The sequence below is a fragment of the Pelophylax lessonae genome (assembly GCF_965119305.1).
Source record: "Pelophylax lessonae genome assembly, chromosome: 4".
NCBI classification, from domain to species: domain Eukaryota; kingdom Metazoa; phylum Chordata; class Amphibia; order Anura; family Ranidae; genus Pelophylax; species Pelophylax lessonae.
The window spans coordinates 133,740,034-133,760,624 of record NC_138771.1 but is presented as its reverse complement, the minus strand read 5'-3'; the positions used below and the strand labels follow the sequence as shown (position 1 = coordinate 133,760,624).

The 20,591-nt window shown below is 44.7% G+C and overlaps 1 protein-coding gene across 5 annotated transcripts in view; it reads left to right on the top strand.

Moving 5' to 3' along the window:
- The first annotated feature begins 19,142 nt into the window (after nucleotides 1–19,142).
- The window catches only part of NEO1 (neogenin 1), a 306,375-nt gene continuing 304,926 nt past the window's right edge, over nucleotides 19,143–20,591 (top strand). For 3 of the 5 annotated variants that reach the window (XM_082257066.1, XM_082257065.1, XM_082257064.1), the window contains exon 1: nucleotides 19,143–19,446. In XM_082257066.1, the coding sequence (XP_082113192.1) occupies nucleotides 19,326–19,446 (121 nt within the window). In that variant the 5' untranslated portion in view covers nucleotides 19,143–19,325. The remainder of the gene's footprint in view (nucleotides 19,447–20,591) is intronic. The other 2 variants (XM_082257067.1, XM_082257068.1) reach the window with 1 other exon arrangement.

The following is a 20,591-nucleotide window of genomic DNA, read 5'->3' as shown; positions in this document are numbered from 1 at the left end:
GAGGCAAGACTATCCTCTAATAAGCCAGAACAGAATAGTAATAAAGAAAAAAAGGAATTGTTGGAAAAAGATATCTGTGGAGAATAAGGAAGGTGATCAAAAGAAAATAAAATAATAATGGAGAGATTGGATTAGGTTAGATGCCAGTGGGTGTTTGCTATCTGTATGAAGGATCTGATATGTTAGTCCCTGGATTCAGCACAGGCCAGTCCCATGGTGATGACACAAGCCAAGCCAAGAAAAATGTCTGGAAGCTTATTTAGGGGTGGTAGAGCAGAAATATGCTCATGCAATCATCAGACATGGTTATTCTATTAAGGAAAAACAGATTCTACTGAGTTTTTCTTTTTTTTTTTACATTAGAGTAATATCTTGACTATTATGGCCTGAATAAAAATGATTGACATAAATCAACAGGACTGGCAGACATCCAGATATTGTCTAGGTTGCTGCAATGTGGAAGTATGCTTCACCCAGTATTTGAAAATATTTTTTTTGGCATAGCAGAAAAATGGTCTATTGGTAAGGATTTCACTGTAGTTTCAGAAGCAATCTTACAAAAAGTGCCCCATCTGGGTAATCTTTCTACACTGCATGGATTTTACCAAACTTTGTTGCAGATTCCTACCTTTTGTTACCCTATTAGTTTCTCTGTAGCCATGTGGGAAAGTGAGTCTAATGGGAGTTGTTTCATAATTATCAATCAGCTGTGCAACTGCAGGGCTCTAATGAGGAAAGCTGCTGAGCCTGCATCCCTTTACCTGGGATTTCCTATTAGGAGTATCTCACCAAAAATGACATTTTTGTTGCAGGAGATGCCTGATGTCTGACTTGTGTCTTAGTGTCTTGTGTCTTTAGTCTTAGATGTTTCTGGGGGTTGGTCAGTATACATTCTGTGTACAGAACACCTCCAGGTAGCCACATTGCATTGCAATTTACAGAAAATTACAGCTGCAGATTGAAAAGGAAAGGTCATTTTTAACAACATTCAATTACAATATGACTTGTGTCGCAATTGTATACACTATATTGTTTTTTCTTTATTTGCATTTTTCTTTGCCCCACGAACATGGAGTTACCCTTTAACCACTTCAATACCGGGCACTTTTCCCCCTTCCTGCCCAGGCCAATTTATAGCTTCTAGCGCTGTTGCATTTTGAATGACAATTGCGCGGTCATGCAACACTGCATTTGATCACCGCAAGGTTTTTCCTTTATTAATAAACAAATAAAAAAAGACAGAAAAGTTTGAAAAAAAAAAAGTTTTTTTGTTTATGTTATAAAATTTTGTAAATAGATACGTTTTCCTGCACTGATGAGGCCGCACTGACAGGCACTGATGAGGAGGCACTGATGGGGTGGCACTAATATGCGGCACTGATATGCAGCACTGATGGGCACTGATATGTGGCACTAATAGGTAGCACTGATATGCAGCATTGGTGGGCACTAATAGGCGGCACTGATGGGTACTGAGAGGCGGCACTGATAGGCGGCACTGATAGGTGGCACTGGTGGGCAATAATGGGCACTGGTGGGTGGCACTGATAGATGGCAATGATGGGCACTGGTGGGCAGCACTGGTGGAGAGGGCACTGGTGGGCAGCACTGATTGGGAAGGCACTGGTGGGCTCCCTGAGCCTTGATTGCCATCCCTGGTGGCCATGGTGGGTATCCCTGGGGTCATGGGTGGGCATCCCTGGTGGTTCTAGTGGCACCCCCCTCAAGGGTCTGCACTGGTAATCAATGCTCTGATTACCAATGCAGACCCCCCCTGTCAGGAGAGCCACAGATCGGCTCTCCTCTACTCGTGCCTATCAGGCACGAACTGAGGAAAGCCGATCAACGGCTCTTCCTATTTACTATGTGACCAGCTGTGATTGCACACAGCTGGTCACATGGTAAAGAGCCTACGTCAGTAGGCTCTTTACCGAGATCGGAGATGCAGTGTGTCAGAGTGACACGCCGCATCACCGATCGCCGCAGAGTGCATTATCCTGCCGCTATCATATGACGGCATGTCAGGATAACACAACCACCTTCCCGCCGTCAATCGCCTATAGGGCGGGCGGGAAGTGGTTAAAGTGGATGTAAACCCTCACATATACCCAGTGAAGTGAACAGCCTCAGATGATACATAGAGAATAAACAAATTCTCCTGCATAGGTTTTACTAGTTTATCTGCAGTCTTCTCCTCTCTTCACCATTTTACAAGTGCAGATTATGTAAAAAACCTTTCATCTGTCAGCAGCACAAAGGAGGGGGTGGAGAGAGTGCAGATTCACTGTGTGAGATCAGATTGGAGGAAAGGAACACCCCCTCCCCCCCCCTCTTCAAACAGCTGAAGCACTGTGTTGTGAATTGACAAGCTCTGTTCTGAGCTCTCCCTCCTGACACAAATTAATCTCATGAGTTGGGAAAACTTCTCAGAAGTGACTCATGCTGATAACAGAGGAACGAAACACCAGAGAGAAACAACACTTAGAACTTTTGAGAGAGATAAGTAAACACTACAGATATATGTGCTTTGCTCAAATTCCATGACTGAGGTTTACAACCACTCTAAGGCTTCATGTACACGAGACATTTGAAAACCTCTCCGGAACGCTGGAACTTGACAGCTAGTAACCAAAGGTTAAAAACGCCAGTTTTGGCGCGTTTACATGTCGCGTTTATGCGCGTTTGCATTTAGAAGCGTTTTTACATTGTAAAATGGTCAGAAATGTATCCCCATTGAAAATATCTATAAACGAAACACTTATAAACGTGAGTTACCAGGTTTAGACGCGTTTGCACGCTGTTACAAGCATTTGGCGTTAAAAATTCCATTAAACTTCTGTCTGAACACATTCTTTTGCTTTAAAAAAAATGCCACTAGACTCAGCTGCCTCTAAACGACTATAAAAGTCTCAGTGTACAAGGACCGATAAGATAGAACAGTGTTTCTCAACTCCGGTCCTCAGGGCACACCAACAGGCCAGGTTTGCAAGATAACTGAAATACATCACAAGTGATATCATTTGCTGCTCAGTGATTGCAGTATTCAAGTCTGCATCCCCCCCAAAGGTAATACTTAAAATCTGGCCTGTTAGTGTGCCCTGAGGACCGGAGTTGAGAAACACTGAGATAGAACATAGAGGAGAGTTTAGGGGCTGCTGAAAGAAACGCCCAACTGCTGCTAAATGTCTGTTTATCAGCAGCTGTGTACATTAAGGTCTAAGTCGGGAGCAGGACCAGAAGATGTATAACACACCTACAGAACAGTGTTCATTTTTACGTCAAATTTCTATTTAGTTTGTTATAATCTTTTGACTAAAATGCCATTTTATGTTTATTTTAAGCACCTAAGGACGCAGACAGCCCCTCCTGCGCAAACCGACATAGGTATATGTCGGTCGCGTGCCTGCAGCTAGGGGGCGAGCGCGCACTGCGCTCCCGCCCACACTCGGCAGCAGGGACTTCGATGCACAGGGCAGGGGGCTCCGATTGACGTCCTTCCCCGCTGAGAGAGAAGGATGGGCAGCTGTTGTAAACACAGCTGACCCCGTTCTTCTCTCTGGAATGATCACAAGAGCGCATGTGATCCTGCTATATAGGATCACATGTCTCTGTGATTATTTCACAAACCCTGCCCCCCCCCACAGTTAGAATCACTCCCCTAGGCTCACATTTAACCCCTTGATCACCCACTAGGTTAACCCCTTCCCTGCCAGTGTCATTATTACAGTAACAGTGCATATTTTTAGCACTGATTACTGTAGTAATTTCACTGGTCCCCCCAAAAGTGTCAAAAATGTCAGTTAGGGGTCCGATCTGTCCCCGCAATGTCGCAGTCCCGTAAAAAATTGCATATCGCCACCATTACTACAAAAAAAAAAAACAATAAAAATGACATAAATCTTTCCCGTAGTTTGTAGACGCGATAACGTTTGCGCAAACCAATCAAAATATGCTTATTGCGATTTTTTTTTTTTTACCAAAAATATGTAGCAGAAAACAAATTGGCTTAAAATGTTAAAAAATGTTGATTTTATGTTTCTTTTTTTTTTTTTTTTTGGGAATGTTATATCGCAGAATGTGAAAAATATTGTTTTTTATTCAGAATTGTCGCTCTTTTTTTGTTTATAACGCAAAAAATAAAAATCGCACAGGTGATCAAATACCACCAAAAGAAAGCTCTATTTGTAGGAAAAAAAAGGACAGCAATTTTATTTAGGTACAGCGTCGCTCCTGGAGTAAAAAATCTAATAACATGTTATTATTAATGGTATTAAGGTTTGAACATGTACTACAGACTTTAGCCGTTTTGAAATGTAACGTCTTTATAAATAAAACCAAGTTTTATAAACAAAACAAAAATATTGTTTTTAGAAAACAAAGGTTCATTTTTAAAATATAAAAAAACAAACAAACAAACAAAACTGTAAACTCTGTTGCCTGTAATGCCATTGCATATATTACCGTTAAATATTAAGAAAAAAATAAATACATTTGAAAGGCCTTTTTTCAATTTTTTTTTATTCAGCAGCTTAGTAGATGTTCCCTACTTATTCTTATGTGATAATGCAATAGGGAACTACATCTTTAAATGTTATTGTGCTGTTTTTATAGGCTGGGGATGGCAATGTATTGCCTATTTAGAGAAGGCCAGCAGAGGGCACCAAAGAGATAGTGTGTTCAAGAGAGAATATACTTGTAAAAGTGTTCCTTTAGTCAGGGCCGGGTTAACGTAGGGGCTGCAGCTCCAGACCCCTACCTCAATACAGGCCCAGAAGAATATTGTCTGTGCTCCATTCTTGGGGAAAGCTCGGCCCCTGAGGGGGCATATGTGGCCTGTGGGCCGTATTCGGCCCCGAGATATCCCGGCTCAAAGCTGAGCTGTCAGAACGGAGCCGATGCTTCCTGTATAGTTCCGGCTCAGTCCTGACAGTCTGAGTCACAGGCGGAGTGCATTTGATATCACTCCACCTGTGACTCAGACTGTCAGGACTGACTGAGAGAGGAAGCATCGGCTCTGCACCATGCTTCGTGAGTACTACCCACAGCAGTAGCAGCCAGCAGTACCCACAGCCGTACCAGCCAGCAGTACCCACAGCAGTACCAGCCAGCAATACCCACAGCAGTACCCACAACAGTACCAGCCAGCAGTACCAGCCAGAAGTACCCACCAGCAGTACCCACTGCAGTACCAGCCAGCATTTCCCACCAGCAGTATCAGCCAGCAGTACCCACAGCAGTACCAGACAGCAGTACAAGCCAGCATTTCCCACCAGCAGTACCAGCCAGCAGTACCCAGAGCCATACTCACCAGAAGTACCAGCCACCAGTACCCACCAGCAGTACCAGCCAGCATTTCCCACCAGCAGTACCAGCCAGCAATACCCAAAGCAGTACCAGCCAGCTGTACCCACAGCAGTACCAGCCAGCAATACCCACAACAGTACCAGCCAGCAGTACCCACAGCAGTACCAGCCAGCAATACCCACAGCAGTACCAGCCAGCAGTACCAGCCAGCAATACCCACAGCAGTACCCACCAGCAGTACGATTCAGCATCACCAGCCAGCAGTACTCACCAGCAGTACCCACCAGCAGTACCCGACAGCAGTACCATCCAGCATTTCCCACCATCAGTACCAGCCAGCAGTACCCACAGCAGTACCAGCCAGCATTTCCCAACAGCAGTAACCACCAGCAGTATCAGTCAGTTGTACCCACCAGCAGTACAAGCCAGCAGTACCCACCACTAGTACCAGCCAGCAGTACCCACAGCAGTACCAGCCAGCAATAGCAGCCAGAAGTACCAAACAGCAGTACCAGCCATCAGTACCCACAGCAGTACCAGCCAGAATTTCCTACCAGCAGTACCAGCCAGCAGTACCCACAGCAGTACCAGCCAGCAGTGGCAGCCAGCAGTACCCACCAGCAATACCAGCCAGCTGTACCTACCAGCAGTATCAGCCAGCTGTACCCACCAGCAGTACCAGCCAGCAGTACCACCCAGCATTTCCCATCAGCAGTACAGTACTAGCCAGCAGTAACCACCAGCAGTACCAGCCAGCTGTACCCTCCAGCAGTACCCGCCAGCAGTACTCACCAGCAGTACCAGCCAGCAGTACTCACCAGCGGTACCAGCAGTACCAGCCAGCAGTAACCACCTCCAGCCAAAACCAGTTGCGAGTAGCAACATCATCAATATCAGCTAACATCACACACCTCACCAAAGAGAAGCAGTTCCAGCCATCACATTAGGGGTGAGTTAATGAAATGTTTGACCAAATATAACAGGCTCATTTTTAAGTTGATCATTTTGTACAGCCCCTGGATGATGTTATAAATATCCAAATGGCCAATGGCAGAAAAAATTTTCCCACCCCTGATCTACCTAAATGACAGGAGTGATGCTGCTGTCACTCCTTACATTTAGGCAGCTGGAGAATGGAGCACAGATTGGGAACTGCAACAGCTGCTGGAGGGAGGATTCTACTCTCACCTCCCTTGAGCAGCAGCTTTACGTATATAGGAGAAAGTAAGCTGGTGTGACTAGGGATGCACGAGATTTAGGAGAAGGGGATTGTGGCCACTTCCAATTTTTACACAGTGTACGGGACTGTCAGTGCACAAGTTTTGGCTTACAGCGGCAACCAACTCTCTCTCTCTGGCAGTGCAAAATTCATTCCCTTTAGGTATAGAATTCACACCATGATTTCTAAGCAGCACCAGTGGTTTTTGAAGTGTCTTCTTCCTTGTAAGCAGAGCCGGTACAAGGGGGGGGGGGGGGCGGCACCATTTAGTAGAGGAAGGGGGGCGCAGCGCAGGTGAAGTGTGTGTGACAGTGTGACTACTAACACTCCGGGCGGGCAGGCGAGCGGCCGCTAATAGCTGTAACGAAGTGAGACCTTCACTTCCCTGTCAGTGTCAGGCGGGTATCTCCACTGACAGGGAAGTGAAGGGCTCACTTCGTTACAGCTATTAGCGGCCGCTCACCCGCCCGCCTGGTGTGTTAGTTCATACCAGGGGTGGACTGACCCATCTGACTGAGTGCCCGGGACCAGTGGGGGGCCCCCATGAGAGGCTCCTGGGGATGAGCATTTGCGGCAGGCAAACCACCTCTGAATGGCAAATCGTTCTTCCTGCTACACCGGATCAACGTCCGGCATTGTGCTTCACTCAGTGAAAATTCCTGTCAGGCTGCCTTCAGTTCTCCGAATTCCCTGCCCGCCTCCTCTCTCCCTGCCCGCCTCAATGACCCTCTTGCTTGCTAGGACTGGCACTGCTCACGAGTACGGCACAGCTTGGTCGGCTTGGCATGGCACTACTTTCGGTTTTTAACATTGGCATCTATGGGAAATCTTGGTCAACTTAATATAGCACTGCTGCTGGTTTTTAACATTGGCGTCTATGGGAAATCTTGGACAGCTTGGCATGGCACTGCTCCCTGTCTAACATTGGCATCTATGGGAAATCTTGGACAGTTTGGCATGGCACTGCTCCATGTCTAACATTGGCATCTATAGGAAATCTTGGTCAGCTTGACATGGCACTACTCCTTGTTTTTAACATTGGCATCTATGGGAAATATTGGTTTTGAAATGACACTGACTTTTTCTTTATACCGCAGGGGCAGGGCGGGGGGGGGGGGGGGCGCAGTTTGCCATCTTCGCCCTGGGCACCAGATGACCTTGTCCCGGCACTGCTTGTAAGTGGTATGTTTTTACTGAATCTGTTCATTGATATTGTATAATGTGGGGCAAACTGGTAGTGTTAATAAAGAAAAAAGTCTGCCATGTCCATTAAAATTGAAGAAGAACCAAAGATTCTGTGCAGGTGCTTCACCAAAAACCCCTCATTTACAGACAGACATGGATAGGTAAAAATGTATTTATTGGTTACTAAAATATATAGAAAAGCATACAAAAAATTACAACAATTGCAATCCCTGAACAATGAGTACAAGTTAAACATGAATACCATTTACATCATAAAGATATGGCATTGACGCGGTCATCCGTGGTGGACCATCCGGCTAGCTGCCATAGAATATGCAAGAACACACTCTACTTTCCTACTCTTTATATGACATGCACCCCCCCCCCTTCCCTTCTCTACCAACTCTTACCCTTTAATTCCCATGCATCCTACTGATCCATTACACAATATGCATCCTATTAATCCGCTACATAACATGCATCTTTCTAAACCTTTACATGACATGCATTCTGCTTTCCTTGGTTTACCTGCCCTTATAATTTACATGACATGCAACTCCTCTTTCTTCTCTACCAGCTTTAATTGTAATTGAAATATTGAATTTGTTTTAACAAAAGATTGTTTGCGTTTTCATTTTATTTATTTCCAATAAAAGGCCCACCAAAATCCTCAGCACTGGGCCCATGATGCTCTTAATCCTGCCCTGCCTTTAGTCTATATTTTTGCTTACAGAATGTGGGGACCAATCTTGGGTAAATGTGTCAGCTGGAGTAAATGGTGTGTTCCATATCTGGCAGGAGCTCAGCTTTGTGCAATCCAGGTTTATCAATGACCCAGTACCAGCCTTCTGATTGGATAATTAACCAATTTAGCCCCGGAAGGTTTTGCCCCCTTAATGACCAGGCCATTTTTTGTGATTCTGCACTGCATTATTTTAACAGACAATTGTGCGGTCGTGCGACGCTGCATCCAAATAAAATTGATGTCCTTTTTTTCCCACAAATAGAGCTTTCTTTTGGTGGTATTGGATCACCTCTGTGATTTTTATTTTTTGTGCTATAAACAAAAAAAGGGCGACAATTCTGAAAGAAAAATTTCTTTACTTCCTGCTATATAACATTCTCAAAAAAAATGTAAAAATCTAAATTTTTCATCCTTTTTGGCCAATTTGTATTCTGCTACATATTTTTGATAAAAAATTAAAAAAAATTCCAATATGTGTATTTTAATTGGTTTGCGCAAAAGTTATCACGTCTACAAACTAGGGGAAAGATTTATGTTATTTTTTTTTTTTACTAGTAATGGCGGCGATCTGCGATTTTTAGCGGGACTGCAACATTGCGGCGGACAGATCAAACCCCTAACTGACATTTTTGACACTTTTGGGGGGACCAGTGACATTACTACAGTAATCAGTGGTAAAAATATGCACTGTTACTGTACTAATGACACTGGCAGTCAAGGGGTTAACCCAGGGGTGATCAAAGGGTTAAGTGTGAGCCCAGGGGGTGTTTTCTAACTGTATGGGGGAGGGACTTGTGGAATCAACACAGAGACCTGTGTTCCTAAATAGGAGGATGGCAGGCATTCCAGAGAGAACAACGGTCTGCTGTGATTACAATAGCAGACCGTCGTTCTCTCTCCACGGGGAACGATTGCGGGTGCCCGAGCACGCTGAGCCATCCTGCCGCAGTATATCTGCGGTGGGCAGTCGGCAAGTGGTTAAAGAGCATTGCCATATTGATGAGGTTATTTGCTGTGCAAAGGATTGCAGGAAGCCTTTATAATGACAGAGTTGAGATGCTTATATTAGCAGTATATACTGTAGAGTTGGAATCACACCTTAGTGTTTTTTGTAATCGATGGACACACATGTCAAAGCATGCGTTGAGATGCATGCTAATATTTGTCATGATACACATAAATGCATCACAATGTGTGTCCATGTGCATTGTGACTCACATAGTTACATAGTAGTTGAGGTTGAATAAAGACAATAGTCCATCCAGTTCGACCTGTGTAGGTGTGAATCATTTCTTATACCCTGAATGTTTTGATCCTTGAGATGTACGTCCAAGAGTCTTTTAAAAGTAGCACATTTTATACAATGTGCATTACAGCATGATAACATGTTTGATAGAGTGTGGAATGGTCCCCTGTCTACTGTCTGTGTCCCCACTAGGGATGGGCTTCGTGTTCGAGTCAAACACAGCCCGTTCGCCGAATGGCTAACAAATGGGCTTCTTCTTGGGAACTTCGAGTTACCGCATCCATAATGCAATGCACACTGTCAGTAAATTATGTGATTGGCCAAGGCATGGGGGCTCTGACCTCTGATTCCACTTATAAATCACCCGCTGGCCAAGGGATTCGAACCTACAACCAGCTCAATTGCAAGCCTGGTATTCTACCACCTACGCCGCTGTCAAGCCTGCTTAGGTTGAACACACTCTCCCTGCCTAACTAACTAACTTCTATCTCACCCACTGTGTGTAGGGTGAGATAGAAGTTAGTTAGTTAGGCAAGGAGAGTGTGTCCAGCATAAGCAGGCTTGACGGTGGTGTAGGTGGTAGAATATCAGGCTAACTTGCATTTAAGCCTTTGAAATTAGGAATTTTGGTTTTTCATGTTTGTGTTCCATACACTTTAATGGAGTTCGCATGTTCCCTAGAACATTTCCCCTGTTCAAAATGTTCTGTTGTGAATCAAACAGGGGGGTGTTCAGCTCATCACTGGTCCCCACTGGGGGAGATTCACACCTCTATTTGTACTGCTGATTATTGTCAGAGAAAAGAAAATGAGAAAAAAAAAAAACACAACACTTTAAGGTTATCCGCAAAACAAGAGGTAAGGGAGAATTTTCCAATGGGGACATCTGTTCTGGGGACAACTGTCTAAGAGGGTAATTTCCTGGACTTTTTGGGGTTTTGTCTAACTTCTGTTGTGTCTCTGGAATAGGAAGTGAAGGGAAATTATCCCAATAGCACAGACAGCAAAAAAAAAACAGGCAGGGGTTTAGCCCTTTTTCTTTTCTATATTAAACTATAAAAAGTTTAGTTTAGGTCTTGCATACACATACACTTTATTAAAATCTGACTTTGCATATTAACATGCGCCACTGCATGATGTTTTAGTGCATTTCCATTGGTTTTAATGGAAAAAATGCATACGTGGGAATAGGCTCTTAATGTTTGTAAGTAATTTCTAATATGATTAAGGGCCCATTTGACTGTTGTGGTGCAGTAACACAGTAACACATGCATTACTGCAACACACACAGTAATGCATGTTACTCACGTTGATGCTGTGCCATTCATTCTTAAAGGCATCCCACTGCAACTGTACTGTAGCACACCATAATGCACAGTAATGCACTATTGTGCATTTTGGCATACTGTGTTGGAAAAAATGGTGCATATCCAATTATTTGGCCTGGTTAACACCTATGTGGTTGATGCGTTTACCGGGTACGTTTTGCGTTTTTTTCACCTGCATTTTTGACACGTTTTAATGAGTTATTGATGCAGTGTGTGTTTTTGGAAAGTATCTTTTGTTTTGCAGAAGAAACCAGCAAAAAACACCTAAACAAACATAAGCATGTTTTTTTATGTGTTTTTGATGCATTTCTGCTGCGTTTCCATTGCAGTCTACGGAACCGAAAATGCAACCTACTGCAGGAGAAAAAAGTCCCCAACACTTTCCAAAAAATGCACCATTATAAAATGGACAGATGTGAATGTGACTCACAGGAAACCATTTTACATGGAATGTAGTGCATTTCTGCAAAACTGAAAACGCATTAACAAACACATAGACGTAAACTAGGCCTCAATGTGGTCTGGTGCATTGGCAGCCAATTCAAATTAACAAGTTACCTTAATACATTTTTTATTATTGTGCTTTAGTGCAATGTACCAGAATGCAAATAGCCTCTAATTTTTTTTTTTTTTTTTTTATTTGTCTGAAGTGTAAAATGCCATGGTGCCTTTCTTTGATTTAATAATACAGTATGTTTCATTCCATACACAATATTCACCAACACATCCTACAACCGGTTGGTGGACTTCGCTGTGGAATGGCACCGAAGTTGTGGCCCCCGGATACAGCTGGACTGGCAACTAACAGCACAGAGATAAGGCACAGAATTCAGAGACAAGATTGTGGTCCAAACAAATTAGAGGTCAAGGTTGGAGTCAAACAGCGATTGTCCAAAAACAGGTGAAGGTTTGTGGCTGACAGTAGACAGGAGTCGTGGTCAGAGGCGATCAAAGAAGTCAACAGCTCATCTGCTCTTGTTTGCCCATCTGAATGAGGTGTGAGCATCTGAATGAGGTGTGAACCTAGACAAACTAGATAGGACTCTATAAGAGGTGTTTGCTCAGGACTCTTGCTAGACCTTAGCACTTCCTTATATAGCACTCAAGACAAAGGTGTGATTAGGAATTTGCTAGCATGTAGTAATACGCAAAACCACTAGATGGCGAGGGCGCACACCTGCAGAACATTTAAGGGCAGTTATGATCTTTCACCACCAGATGGCAAACTACTGTGGAACACTAGAGATTGAAGCTTATAAAATCCAGGAATGGCTGCAGCAAGAATTTGAATGATACACATGGGCCATTATATTTCCTCGACGTATCCTTTTTTGTTTTTGAGTTTTTTTTTTAAATTCAACTTCCAAATCTGGTCTTCCAGATCTACATTCCATTTCTGTACTATTTGATGTATAGTGAGATGTATAGTGGTCTTGTATCTTTATTATCTTCCGAACTAAAAAGTAGTTTTAGAATGTTTTGACTTTTTTACTTCGGTATTTATAGACTATTGCCTATAAATTATTTTCCTATAGCAGATGATGATCTGGCTTCTTTTCACACGTTTACTGGGCCAATTTTAACTGCTTTCCTGAAAAAAAAAAAACTCTCATTAGCTCATTCATTAGTGATTCACACACTTTAATGAGAAATAACTTAGGCTTTATTTTGATGAGTGAATAAGGCCATATAGGTGGCTTTGTTCAAATGTGGCTAAATGCCGTGTCACCGTCTGCAGTCTGGGTCGGTCAGAGCTGGTGACACCATACACCGATTCATAAAGGGTACACATCCAGCCACTCTGATGTTGGCTGCGGCTGTTCACACACACACATGTCTTGCATGCACTGCCAAGAATCGCTGGTATGAAGGCAAACGTCTCAGCTGTGCTTTGAAATGACATTCATAAAAATGAAACATTATATAGCGTAACACTTAAAGCAGAACTCCACCCAAAAGGGAAAGTTGCGCTTTAAGGCCTCTTCCCCCTCCTCTTCTTTAAATGGCACTTTGTTTGTTTTTTTGGTGGGGAGCAGCTACCTGGTTTTGACAGGTACCCACTCCCACTTCAGCTTGGATCCTTCTCCCTCCCCTCCCCTCCCCTCCCCAGGGCCGGCCCTACCATGGGTCCCACTGGGTCCATTGGACCCAGGCGGCACTTTGAGAGGGGCTGCAAATTGATGCCAAAGATTTTTTTCCAGCAGTTTTGCGTGTCATCAGTTTGCGGCGCGTTACGAGCTGCATTTCCCCCATCTCATACTGCCATTCATAGTGCAAGAGTATGAGTAGGCGGAGCGTCTCCTCCGGGGAACCTCCCACGTGTGATTGTGGTGTGCGCAATGACGTCAGATATCCACGCACTCCATCTCAGACATCTTCTAGGGCGGTGGCCGCGGCGGACACAGGAGGACAGACAGTAGGTGTTTGGTGGACCGATCTGGTGGTGAGGAATGGAAGAAAATAACAGTATATATAATATTTTCTGAATGTTATATTTAATAAAGTCATAACTGCTTTTTTTTGTTTGTTTTTTATCCCTATATCCAGCAAAGCAGCCCCTTAACCCCCCCCCCCCACACACACACACACACAGCAGCCCCTTAACCCCCCCCCCCCCCCACACACACACACAGCAGCCCCTTAACCCCCCCCCCCCCACACACACACAGCAGCCCCTTAACCCCCCCCCCACACACACACACACAGCAGCCCCTTAACCCCCCCCCCCCCACACACACACAGCAGCCCCTTAACCCCCCCCCCCACACACACACAGCAGCCCCTTAACCCCCCCCCACACACACACACAGCAGCCCCTTAACCCCCCCCCCACACACACACACAGCAGCCCCTTAACCCCCCCCCCCCCCACACACACACACAGCAGCCCCTTAACCCCCCCCCCCCCACACACACACAGCAGCCCCTTAACCCCCCCCCCCACACACACACACAGCAGCCCCTTAACCCCCCCCCCACACACACACACACACAGCAGCCCCTTAACCCCCCCCACACACACACACAGCAGCCCCTTAACCCCCCCCCCCACACACACACACAGCAGTCCCTTAACATCCCCCCCCCCCCCCTCCACAATGCAGCACCTAGAAAATTCTGCATATAGACAAGGTGCTGCTGCATGTAAATCTGAATTCCTGATACATTTTATTTCAGTTTTAATTATCATGATCTAAAATAATGGATGTGGGGGCCTTTTGGTGGGTGATTTTTTTTTTATTGGCGGGGTGGGGCAGCATTTCATTCTTGGACCCAGGCAGCACAATGTCTTAGGCCAGCCCTGCCCCTCCCGCAGTCATCTGGGAAAACATCACAGGTCCCAGAAGACTGCGGGACCATTCACAGAGCACAGCGCTGCTAGCACATGCGCAGTGGGCACCCAGCTGTTGAAGCAATGTCGCAGTCTCGCTATAAGTCACTGATCGCCGCCATTACAAGTAAAAAAAATAAAATATCCCACAGTTTGTGGACGCTATAACTTTTGCGCAAAGCAATCAATATATGCTCTTTGGGATTTTTTTTTTAACCAAAAAGATGTAGCAGAATACATATTGGCCTAAATTGAGGAAGAAATTCGATTTTTTCATTTTTTTTTATTGGATATGTTTTAAAGCAGAAAGTAAAAAAAAAAAAATAAATAAATAAAAAAAATTATATATATATTTTTTTTTTCTTCAAAATTTACGTTTTTTTTTAATAGCACCAAAAATAAAAACCGCAGAGGTGATCAAATACCACCAAAAGAAAGCTATATTTGTGGGGAAAAAATGTATTTGGGTACACTGTCGCATGACTGCGCAACTGTCAATTAAAGTAAGGCAGTGCCCTATCGCAAAAAAATGGCCTGGTCAGGAAGGGGGGGTAAATCTTCCGGAACTAAAATAAATGGTTAAAGTGGTATCAAAGTCATTTTTTTTCCTAAATCAGATACTACTGTGTATAATATAGTATAACTTATACTATGTATTAAGTTTAACATGCATTTGTTTTTTATAAATCTCTTACTTGGAGCTTCCTATTTTAATCACTTAAGGACCGCCCCACATACATTTACTGCGGCAGGGCGGCCCTTAAGCGCAAAATCATTTACTGGTATGTGATTTTATTGAAGGGCTCTAAGGGGCATGTGCGCACTATGGGAGCCGCACTCCCGTTGTGATTGGATACAGCACGAGTCAATCAGTGGGTCCGGCGGCTGCCCACGATCATTAAAGGAGAATGATAGAACGCTGGTCTGCCTATGTAAATAAGGCAGGCCGCGGTTCTGTCAGACAGGAGTTTAGAGATCTTGTGTTCCTACTAATCAGGAACACAGATCTCTCTCTTCCTGCAGTCAGTCCACCCCTCAAACAGTTAGAAAGCACTCCCTAGGAGCACACTTAACCCTTTGATCGCCCCTGATGACAACCCCCTCCCTGCCAGTGTCATTTATACAGCACCAGTGAATATTATTTAGAACTGATCACTGTATTGGTGTCACTGGTCCCCAAAAAGTGTCACTTAATCTCACATTTGTCTGCTGCATGGTTGCAGTTCCACTAAAAATCGCTGATCGCTGCCATTACTAATAAAAACAATAATTTAAAAAAAGTCCATAAATCTATTTCATAGTTTGTAAACGCTATAACTTTTGCGCAAACCAATCAATATACGCTTTTTGGGATTTTTTTTAACCAAAAATACAAATTGGCCTAAACTGATAAAAAAATTTGATTTTTTAAATTTTTTTTTATTGCATGTGTTTTATAGCAGAAAGTAAAAAATATTGTTTTTTTTTTTCAGAATTGTTGCTCTTTTTTTGCTTGTAGCACAAAAAATTAAAATCGCAGAGGTGATCAAATACCACCAAAAGAAAGCTCTATTTGTGGGGAAAAAGGACATTCATTTTGTTTGGGTAAGGTGTCGCAGGACCACGCAATTGTCAGTTAAAATAACGCATTCCTGTATCGCAAAAAAATGGCCTGGTCATTAAGGGGGTAAAACATTCCGGGGCTGAAGTGGTTAAACTATCCCCCGTTTGTGCAGCTCCATTGCCGTTCTGTGTTTGGTCCATTTGCTGCCAGAACCTGTGGAGTCCTGTAGGAGTCTCCTGTACATGCGCACTCGTGTTGAGTCTAGAACTGTACATGGAGCCATTAATAGTGCAGCACCCCCCCCCCCCCCCCCAGCAGCGAGAAGGATACAGAGCCAAGGAGAGACAAGGAGAGGTGTGGCTTTCTTACACTGTTTCCCTCTTGCTTTGCCTGTGTGTGTGGCAGGCTGCGTGTACAGTGATAGCCTCAACAGGCGTGCACACGTAGAGGAGACTTGCTCAGGAGAACTCTATAGGTCCCGGGGGCACATGGGGCACACAAAGAATGGCAATGTAGCAGCACCACTAGGGACTAGTTTAGAAAGGAAGATCCAAGAAAGAAATGTATTATGGGGGGAGGGGTGGAGACAAGGAAGGGGGGAGTACCTGCACCTATTCTTTGAGAAAAAAAGCCCAGGATTTAGGAAACAAAAGTTGACTTTATTACAACTTTCAAATATATTTCAATACAAGGAGGCTAGGAGGGCCCAGGGTTGTCGACTGTCAGTAAATTTACTGACAGTTTGTAAAAATCAGTGACTTTTTTAACTGTGGGTAAATATCAGGGGCTGATAATTTGTTGTGCTGTGTTGACTTTTGTAAGTGTAAGACCCCTTTCACACTTGTGCGACTTGTCCTGCGACTCGGGACTGCAAAGTCGCAGGACAAGTCCTACCCCATAATTTCCAATGAGTACCGTTCATATCTGTGTGACTTCAAAGTAGTCCCTGCACTACTTTGGTCCGACTTTGATGCGACTTAAGGTCCATAGACCTACACAGGCATTGCTTCAAGTAGCATCAAAGTCACGCAACTTTTGGGTCTTACAAGTGTGAAAGGCGCCTAAACTGGGCAAATAACATATTAGGCCCCTTTCACACCAGCGGACCGTTCGTTTTTAGGTGGACCCAATCGGACCACCCATTGTTCTCTAAGGAGTGGCGGATATCAGCAGACATGTGTCCCCTGACAACCGATCCGCTAAAGCCAGACTAAAGGGGATACGTTTGCCATCTATCCGGCGGATCGGATGACAGTCAGATGGAAACGGACAGGCAGTCTGTTCCATCTGACAGCCCCATAGAGAACAGTGGGCTGTGTCTGTGTCTGCTGTGTATGGCGGAGCGGACACAGACCTGTCATCTGCCAGCTCAGCAGAGAGAGATCCGTATGACACATTCCGCTCCGTCTGAAAGGGGCCGTATGTGTAATGTCAGTGTTTCTATACCGTCTTTATACTGTTTAAGGCTCCATTCACATATGGGCGTCTCGGATTGTGAGCAGAATTGCCGCGATTATGCCCGCAATCCTGAATCTTTGCAAATCGCGGGACGCCCGTGCGATTCCCGTGAGTTGCTATGGCACCCCAAAACGTTGTGCGATTTTGCCGCGATTGTCGCCCGTTCCTGAAGTCCCTCCTGATATGGTTTAGGGTGAGATCACACTAGAATGCGATGTGGGAAAGGCGTGTTTCCCAATTCGCATCAAAACGCACTGCCCTTGTGATCTGCTGTGGGGGCAAATACATTGTTAGCTGCATGCTGAATACAGAATGCAAGTGCAGTGCCTGCGCAGGCACCAGATCCACAGGAATGCCGACCGCCTAATCCAGCCAATCAGAAATCAATGCCGACCGCCTAAACCAGCCAATCAGAAATCAATGCCGACCGCCTAAACCAGCCAATCAGAAATCAATGCCGACCGCCTAAACCAGCCAATCAGAAATCAATGCCGACCGCCTAAACCAGCCAATCAGAAATCAATGCCGACCGCCTAAACCAGCCAATCAGAAATCAATGCCGACCGCCTAAACCAGCCAATCAGAAATCAATGCCGACCGCCTAAACCAGCCAATCAGAAATCAATGCCGACCGCCTAAACCAGCCATGATCCCTCAGACCTTTCACCGTTGTTCTTACCGCCTCTGCACTTGTTCTGTCTGATCCATATCTTTCTGTGAGTGACGTCTCCAGAAGCGGATTATAAATCCTGGAACTTTCTTCATTTTATCTCTGAATCCTTCAGACAACCTCAGAATCCCACCAATCACAGTATAATCACATTAATGGTCAAATCATCTCAGTGCTGCTGATTGATGATCGATAATATTCTGCCCTGCCCAGATCGGCTGAGTCTAGATCAACGGGATAAGATGTTGTGGCTGTTCAATTGATTTCTGATTTCATTGGGTAATAAAATTAGAGCATGTATGACCACCATGAGGACGATTGTATAGATCAGATTGTATAGTTTATGCTATTTATATATCAGATTGTATAGTTTACGCTATTTATAGATCAGATTGTATAGTGTATGCTATTTATAGATCAGATTGTATAGTGTACGGAGATTATAGATCAGATTGTATGGAGATTATAGATCAGATTGTATAGTGTATGGAGATTATAGATCAGATTGTATGGAGATTATAGATCAGATTGTATAGTGTATGGAGATTATAGATCAGATTGTATGGAGATTATAGATCAGATTGTATGGAGATTATAGATCAGATTGTATAGTGTATGGAGATTATAGATCAGATTGTATGGAGATTATAGATCAGATTGTATAGTGTATGGAGATTATAGATCAGATTGTATGGAGATTATAGATCAGATTGTATAGTGTATGGCAATTCTAAGTGATATATTTTAATTGCATGAATAATTCTCAGGGCATTTCTAATGAAATGACAAGTTTTCCCGGTTTCTCTCGTTTTTCTGGACACAGTACATGGTGAGATCAGCGATCCATAGATGGGATGGGGGGGGGGGGTCCTATCAGACACGGTCCCGGTGCTCCCCCCTCCCCCCCACCACCGGGGACCCTCCTCTCCCCGTACACTGCGGGAGACCACAGCACCGGTGACGTCACCAGCCAGCTATGGAGGGGGCGGGGCCGTCTCTTTGAAGTTCCTCGGTGCACGCGACTCCAAAGGGCGTATCAGTAGTAGCGCTCGTCCCAGGGACAGGGAGGTGCGCGCGCTCAAGGTATTGGGGGGAGTGGCCTGCAGCGCGCCGCCCTATGTGATGCGGCTTCGGGGTCGCGCGGGGGGGTACGGGAGCGCGCAGTGTGTTCGGGTCTCCGCTTTGCGCCGCGGTGAGTGCGGGCTGCAGTCGGTGAGAGAGGGAGAGCCGTGGCTGTGGTGCGGGTGTTCCTGTCCCAGGGATGCTGAGGAGCCGGACTCGGTGAGGAGGTGCCGGGATGGCGGCTTGGGGCCCCCCGCGGTCTCCTGTCTGTATGACCCGGGTGCTGCTACTGCTTGTGGGCTCCATCCTTCTTCTTCTCTCCGGTCAGGAGCCGGCTGGAGCCGCGAGGACTGCAGGTGAGTGAGCGGGCCCCGGGGGGGAGGGGGGATGTCACCGGGGAGCACAAAGACCAATCCCGGGGGGCACCGACTGACCGGCTGTGATTTCCCATCATCCGCATCTCCATCACAATCGGCTCTTCTTATTGTCGGGGTCCCCCGGGGTGTGTGCGGTGGATTGTTCCTGGGTAGTAGACTGTGCAATGTCACCACCGATCTCCGATATCATATCGCCTTCTCTATCGTTCCTTATGTTCTCTGCTCTACTTGTTGACGGCTTTACCTTCTAGTCTCCATGGCACAACCTTCCCGACAGATCTTCATTCTTTCCTCCTATCACGATAGTCCAGACCTACCTTTTACTATAGCTCCTTTTTATATCACGATAGACCTTGCTGCCGGTTTGTATTTGATGTCACAATAGTCCAGCCCTTTTCTGTAGGTTTATATATTCTATATCACGATAGTCCCAACTTTCCTGTAGGTTTGTGTTGTAGATTACCATGGTCCAGTCCTTGCTGTAAGTTTTGTAGTTTGTCACAATAGTCCAGACCTTTAGGTTATATTGTGATGGTCCAGACATTCCTGTAGGTGTATATTTTATATCACAATAGTCCTCACCTTCCTGTAGGTTTAGATGTTATATTGTGGTATTCCCGACCGTTCAGTCAATCTTTTTGTTTTTGTTGGGGTTTTTTTACATCACATTTGTCAATATTTTTCTGTAGGTTTTAACATTTATATCACGAGAGGCCTGACCTTAGACCTAGGTCTTTAGGTTATATTGCAATAATCTTGTAGATTTATAGTTTATATTCCTAGTTCAGATCCCCATGTAGTTTTCTTATCAGAGTTCAGTTCTGTATGTTTGTATATGTCATGGTCATCCAGACTTTTAAGGTTTTTAGTTTATACATTGGTGGGCCAGACTTTCCTGAAGTTTTTTTTTTTTTCAGATTCTATTGTGATGGTCCTGACCTTCCTGTAGGCTTTTAGTTTAGATCACAATATTCCGGACTCTCCTGTAAGATTTTAGTTTTATATCATAATATTCCAGAACTTTCTAAAGTTTATTTCTGGCTATATTGTGACAGTTCAGATCTTACTGTTTTAGTTACTATTGTAATAGTCCAGACCTTTCAGTGGGTTTTTCATTTATATTA